The sequence below is a fragment of the Miscanthus floridulus genome, chromosome 8 (genome assembly GCF_019320115.1).
Source record: "Miscanthus floridulus cultivar M001 chromosome 8, ASM1932011v1, whole genome shotgun sequence".
Taxonomy (NCBI): domain Eukaryota; kingdom Viridiplantae; phylum Streptophyta; class Magnoliopsida; order Poales; family Poaceae; genus Miscanthus; species Miscanthus floridulus.
Genome location: NC_089587.1, coordinates 60,749,906 through 60,757,281, shown reverse-complemented (window position 1 = coordinate 60,757,281; position 7,376 = coordinate 60,749,906). Strand labels below are relative to the sequence as shown.

The window sequence follows — 7,376 nt, the reverse complement described above, 5'->3', positions numbered from 1 at the left end:
AACATGGAAACATGGGGCTGGAGTGTTTAGCTACTTTCTAAATGCTCTAGATTCCTCTCCCTAAGAACTTATCTGTAAGTGATCATCCGGAACTTACAGTACAGCTGTGAGGGCTATATGGCTCTGATTTTAGCTCAGTATGAGGACCTTTTCTAGCTTATTAGTGGTTACCTTTATGACGCAAGAGGGACTCCGACAGGTATGATCTCGGCCTACCAAGAGGGTGCACTTTGTTAGTCACTCCTTAGAGGGGAGTTTATGCTTATTGATGGAGAAATCTTAGCGGCTCTAACTTGTTAGACGATTCTTTGAAAGGCTTCATAGTGAACCCTGCTGACCTTCCTTGGTAGTGGGCTAAGAGGCTGATCATCTCGGGCGAAAGGGTAAATCACGACTCATAGTGAAAGTGTACAACCTCTGCAGAGTTTAAAACTGTTATAACAGCCGTGCTCACGGACACGAGCGGCCTTGAAACCCTTATAGAATAGAGATGATCGCTAATGGTTAATTGTTTATGCTATTCATTATTCATGTTTACCTGATCATGTGTTTATGGGCTTATGATAAATTCGTTGCTACACAATTGCTTAAAAAGATGACCTGTTAAAAGCTAATCGCAGTAAACCCGTGTCAACCTTTTGAGCCTCATGAACCCCATGTTATATTGCTGAGTACGATATGTACTTACGCTTGTTTACTTTTCTATACTTTGGATAAAAATCCTGGATGTGTACCAGATTGCTAGTCTGGAAGAGTTAGGCTTGTGGTCAACCAGTCAGTCGTCGCTGTGGATTGGGAGTCGTCGTCTGAAGATCGGAGTTGTCTTTCCGCTATCTATACTCCGAGGTTATATTCCTTAGACTAATACGCTATGTATTTAAGCATTGTCTAATGATATTACCTTTATTTATGGCTATATGTGAGATTTGATTTCCTAGGCTCACATATGGTGTGTATCTGGTTTTGTCTTTAAAATCGGGTGCTACAAAACCCGACCTTATGGCTTTTGGCTTCTTGCTATTGGCTTTTGTAATTAATTTTTAGTTTCTTAGCACATAAAAAGCTAGAAAAACTGTTATGAATCCGCTTTTTAAATTTTAGTTTATTTCCTTATAAGTCAGCTTTCCAGCTTCTCGATCAAAAGCCAACTCAATAGCTGGACTATTTGTTCCAGCTTTTGCTTTTGGGCTGAAACAAACAGACTCAAAACCACCTTGTATACTTAGCAAACATTGCTAGTCCTATTGGTTATGCTGTCATTTAACCACCAAATTCACTAATCTCTTAATATAGTCCATAGTTCTTACGAGTGTAACTAATGTATATCACAATAAGATAAATATGGTGATAATAATTGTATTAGAATGTGAACCACAGGTGGGAAGTGCAAGGTCGCTTGGCGGATCGTTTGCGTGCCAAAGGAAAACGGAGGACTCGGGATCCCCGATCTGAGGATTCTCGGGTTCGCTCTGAGATTGCGATGGGAATGGCTTCGCCGAACAGACACAAACTTCGCCTGGTCAAAGCTGCCATCCACGACGGAACGCGCCGTCGACCGAATGTTCCAGTGCTCGGTGTCTCTGTGGCGCTGGGGGACGGCTCAACCGCCAAGTTCTGGACGGACGCCTGGCTTTCCGCTGGCGCCATTTCCTCATTCGCGCCTAACCTGCTGCGAGCTGTCGGCCGTCGTCACCGGAACCGCACCGGAAAGGACGCCCTGCACCTGCGAATACGTCCGTCTTTGGGAACTCATCGACGACGTCCAGCTGCAGCCACTGGAGTCCGACCGCTTCATCTGGAAATGGACGCCGAACGGCGAATACTCCGCTTCCTCGGCCTATCGGTCATTCTCCATGGGCATGTTCACGATACTTGGCGCCAAGGAATTGTGGAGAGCTGCAGTGCCACCGCGGGTAAAGTTCTTCTTTTGGCTCGCTCTTCACGGACGCCTCTGGACAGCAGTACGGCATGGTCTGCAGGACAGTGCAGCATACATCTTCTGTGATCAAGAACACGAGACAACCGACCACCTGCTGATAAACATGCGTATACAGCCGCGAGGTTTGGTTTAATTTCAACGTGCTCAGGCCGGCGAACCTACAACATCTTCGGCCGGAGGTCGGTGCAACGCTGCTCGCTTGGTGGATGCAGACCAGAGTGCGCATCCCGCAGGCCTTCAGGAGGGGCTTCGACTCCGTCGTCCTCTTGGTGGCATGCATGGAGCCTGTGGAATTAAGGAGCGCAATCGAAGGGTCTTCGAGGGTTGTTCCTGAAGAGAATGGGAGCCAACAGTTCTCCGTGTTGATCTCTGGTGTTTACATATACCGAGTACAGGGGCATGCGCTAGCCGTGTACAAGAGGAGATCGTGGGCGACGCCATGGCCACCACACGCCATGCGCTAGCCGTGTACAAGAGGCGCAAGAGCTGTTCCGGGTTCACGGCGATGTCGTCCATATATGCTTGCGAGAGCAAACTAGAGACAGAGATGCTAACAACGTCGCCAAACGCTGTTGTGTAATTACAATCTACCTCTGTTCCCGTCGCTGGGCGGTGTGTTTTTGGCTCGCTCGGACACAAACGGCATCTCGCCGATGTTGTGCTCCGGCAAAACTTTGTAAACTTACTTTTCCATCTTTAATGAAACACGTGCTAAGCACGTTCTCAAAAAAAATATATTAGAATGTGAAAACATTGAGAGACAAATTCAACTAAATACATTTGATAAAGGAATCATAAATGGAGATGCCATGTAAATAAACAGGGAAAACTATGAGTTGGGATGGTTAAATATATAGAGTAATTGATAACTAAAGTTCATCATAATGATAACATAGTATCTACATGAATATTATGTTAAAATACGAGCACAAATAAGCAATTCAGTTAGTTGTGGCTTAAAATTTGTATATGATCATATGAGATTTGTAATGCTTATATCTTTTAGAATTGCTAGCCTGCGCGGTACCGTGGTCAAAGTACCTGACACATTTGACTTTATACGTTCTTAGATGTGTATTTTTTATAACTAATTATTTCTTTCAAAATATATTCTTAAAATTCCTTTGAATTTGTGGAATTTTCCAAGTATACTTGAATACAAATATTTACATATGTAACATACATGTTTCCAAACTAAATATTAGAAGTTATCTACTTTTGTAGTTTTAAGGTTTGACATAATCTTGTCCTAAACAACATGTTTCTGAGATCTCCGGACGAAGTATAATCCCTTGACAAGAGAAAGTAGGCATGATTTAGCCTGATGGAGTTCTACCTGTTGGTTCATAGACAACTAAGATAGATTTGATCAACTTGCAATCATCCAATGGGAAAAAACTCAATCAGCCGGGGGTATGATCTTTCTCAGGCCATTGCTTTTTTAAGGTACAAGCGCCCTGTTTGTTTGGGCTTGTTTGGCTTATAAGCCATGGCTGAAAGTACTGTTGGCTGATTTGGTGTGAGAGAAAAATACTGTTCGTTGACTGATAAGCCATGGCTTATAAGCCAAATACGACCAAGCGAACAGGCTAACTTAAACTTACTGGCCAAGAGAATCCCCATACCTTGGCTTTAGGAGTGAGGATATTTTTTTAACCAACCTAAATTCATCTCCATGGGAAGTCGAATCTAGAACATGAACATGCTACTAATTAGTATCTAATGGGATTTATAAAGCACTGTAACCACTATGCTACGGTTTTGTCCACACAAGTATCTAATGGGATCACGGAAATGAAAAACACAATATAATTGATCGACTGGCTGGTACAGTGGTACTACAAATGTAGCCGAGCAAGAGTTAAGAGTAAAAGGAGCACGAACAAAAATGGCACAGGGCTCCTTATATTACTGAGTTACAAGCTTTTCTTTATAATAGCATTGGATGATAAAATATGGTTTTAACATGAATACTTCAGTAATAAACTATTGGTGAAACAAGGAAACACATGTAAGCTCTAAACAGAAGATATCCGTATCTGTCAAAAACTAATGGAATAATCACAAAGAAACATCTTCCAGTGGCAGTTCATTTGGGGGTCCACTGTATTTTCTTCCAAACAAGCATACAAGCAGTTAAGTGGTCATTTAAGTATTCATCCAGTTTTCAAATGGCTTTAGAAGAGCTCCTGTCAAAACAAACATCGAGTTTTCTTCTGGCTACTTCTCAAAAACAGATTAAGTACTAGAGAGTTTCTTATCTTAGGAGAAAAGCATGGAGCTTCAAAACTACTACTGTGTGCTGTGCAACTCCAACTCGGATGAATCACTTGAACACCTCTTCATCAGCTGCCCATTTGCTTCGGCTTGCTAGAGTTTATTGAACCTTCACAGCTCTGCACAGGCTGACCCATTTGCTAACCTGATCAATTTTAAGATGCAACTTAAAGAGTTCTTCATGGAAGTCATCATCTTAATGTGTAGGAGCATCTAGATGACTAGAAATAATCAAATCTTCAAAAGCATCCCAGCTTCAGTTCAAGGCTGCAAGTCTTTCTTCGGTTCAGAATTTACTTCCTTTGGCGCGCCAAGAAAAGATACTTCCCTCATATTCAAGAATGGCTACAAAACCTGATTTAGTTTTCACTTCTATTCTAGTTGTACTTATTTTTTGTCCTTCTCCTTCTTTGTCTCTTGAAGGAGTTACACTGATCATTCTGTACTTTGTTTTTTTTCCTAATATATATCCAGTAAGGGCCAAGGCCCTTCCTGTTCTTAAAAAAAAAAAAGAAACATAGCATATTGGTGGTAACCCCAGAAATTCCAAACTCAATTTGACAGTTGGAATGCGTGCGAGTTCAGAGTTGTATAGTAACATTTTCTGCAATAAGTTAGTGCATATGAGAGGAGTAACTGTCCCATCCTTGTTCCATCGAATCTCATAGGAATCTGTGTATGAAGTTGGATCAACAGATTGGTCGTCATTTGAATTATCTCGGTTCTCGCGTTCCGCCATGGCATGTGGTTTTGCCAGTATCAACTACTCCAGATTTGCAGCGGCAGAGGTGTGTGCCGGATCAGCGCCCTGGTTTTCAAATGAAGGCGGAATGCCAAGGTCGACGCCTCCATCTCAATTTTGCACACAAGTTGTTCCTGTCTTCCAACTGCCAGTTTTTAGAAATGGTTTTGGCTGAGTCATCTCTCTACTCCTGTTTCGGTAATACAGAATAGAAGTATCTAAATAACATCATGTATGGTCATCTCGTCCAATAGAAATACTTCGAACTAAAATAAAATCTCAGAACAGAATTTGCACGTGTTGCCGACGTGAATAGCTAAACAATAGGTTAAGTGGTTAACTGAGCCACGGCCTGAATATTCCATTACGAACCAGAGATCAGAGATGATGGCAACAAATATAATTGAATAAACACAGCTGCTAGGCACTCTCATTTGATAGTTGAACACTACTTCAGATGGGAGCCGTTGACATTTTTATTATACTTACATTGCTCTAGCAACTTCCTTCCCCATGGCGTTCTGTTGGATAATATCATGTAACATAGGAGTATTATACTTGGGCCAGTGTCTACCTATTCTGCTACCGCCTTTCTGAAATCCATGAACTCGGCACCTCCGCCGCTGCAAATTTGGAGGCTGCTGGTTTTGACAACAGAAGCTACAAGGCATATTGTACAAATGAAATCAGAGGCCTATATAAATACCCCTCGACTTCACTGCCATGCTCCATATCACACCCAAGCATCAAGCAACAGAATTCCTTTGGTCCTACAAAGATAAGAAAGGAAGAGTTCAGATCATCGCCATCCAGTTTAGTCCATTACTCAGTGAGGTCTAGTTGCTTGGCTTCGAGGGGAATAGCATGGAAGAGCAAAAGCGCAGTATGGGTGATGTGGCTGCAGTTGCAGTCCCTCCCATGCAAACAAGCGAGAGCAACAAGATTTCCATCATCATCTCCCCAAGGGCTGCAACATCCAAGATTATGCCATTTGAGCTGATCCATGCCGGAAGCATCAGCTCACGACCACATGCAGACTCTGCTGAATCCTCTGGTGCTCATGCAACTCATCATCACCGATGGAATCAAGTCTTACCAAAGATCAATGCAGTTCCGCTGATCAAGAAGGTAAAAAGTTATAAAACGTTTGCAGTTCAGTTTAACTGACTGACAGTTGTTATTGTGCGTTTTCCTAGAGATGAAATGTTGACCTGAAAGAGTGGCCATTGCATTGCAGGTGAGCGCGGAATTCCTTGGCACATTCATACTGATCTTCACCGTGTTGTCCACCATCATCATGAATGAACAGCATGATGGCGTCGAGAGCATGCTCGGCATTGCAACCTCTGCAGGTTTAGCTGTCACTGTTCTTGTGCTGTCCCTCATCCACATTTCCGGCTGCCACCTGAACCCAGCAGTCAGCATCGCCATGGCTGTATTTGGTCACCTCCCCCTTGCTCACATCCTGCCTTACATGGCTGCACAAATTCTGGGCTCCATTGCTGCCTCCTTCACTGTCAAGGGCATCTATCATCCAGTGAACCCTGGGATCGCCACCATACCCAAGGTTGGCACTACTGAAGCTTTCTTCCTTGAGTTCATCACGACATTCGTGCTTCTGTTCATCATCACCGCTCTGGCCACTGATCCCCACGCAGTAAGTTTTATGTCGCTTTCGACCTTACAATCCTGTTTTCCCTTCTTCCCATTGTATGAAGCCAAAGCTAATAATGATCTTCTCATAAATCTTCAGGTGAAAGAGTTGATAGCAGTGGCAGTTGGGGCAACAATAATGATGAATGCTCTTGTCTCAGGGTATGTGCACATGGAATTGTTCAGAAGTACTTTCCGTTAAATTAGGAAATTTCTTGTGTACTTGAACTTTCACAAAAATATACTCTAACTTTGCTTGTTAATGTGTATGAGCAGACCGTCAACAGGAGCATCAATGAATCCTGCACGCACGCTTGGACCGGCAATTGCCACCTGTAGATACACTCAGATTTGGATCTACATGGTGGCAACGCCACTAGGCGCTATAGCTGGAACTGGAGCCTATGTTGCTATTAAGCTGTAGTTTCCAAAAGGTAGGGAAAATTCACAAATCTGTATCTGAACATAACAATTCTCTCATCTGACATGTAGTTCTAAGAAACTTCATGTTTCTGCAGGGAACATGTGACTCTCAGAGCGAGCTGATAGTACAAGAACAGTGTAAATACATCAACATTCTTCAGACTTCATGGTCAAATGGAAAGTGTAGATGCATGATACAATATTGATTTTAACCATTTTGGTTCCCTATAGAAGTTTCTTTTCTTTTTCTTACCTCACATGCCCAAGTCCAAATTCCAATGGGATATTGTGCTACAAAAACAACATGGAAGGGACCCAGTTTATGAAGTCAAGTATAGTGTG

The 7,376-nt window shown here is 42.8% G+C and overlaps 1 protein-coding gene across 1 annotated transcript; it reads left to right on the top strand.

Moving 5' to 3' along the window:
• The first annotated feature begins 5,843 nt into the window (after window positions 1-5,843).
• Window positions 5,844-7,035, top strand: LOC136469174 (aquaporin NIP3-2-like). The gene is made up of 4 exons (XM_066467477.1): window positions 5,844-6,086; window positions 6,196-6,615; window positions 6,712-6,773; window positions 6,888-7,035. The coding sequence occupies exons 1-4, from the start codon at window positions 5,844-5,846 to the stop codon at window positions 7,033-7,035; spliced, it is 873 nt and encodes a 290-aa protein (XP_066323574.1).
• Window positions 7,036-7,376: the final 341 nt, after the last annotated feature.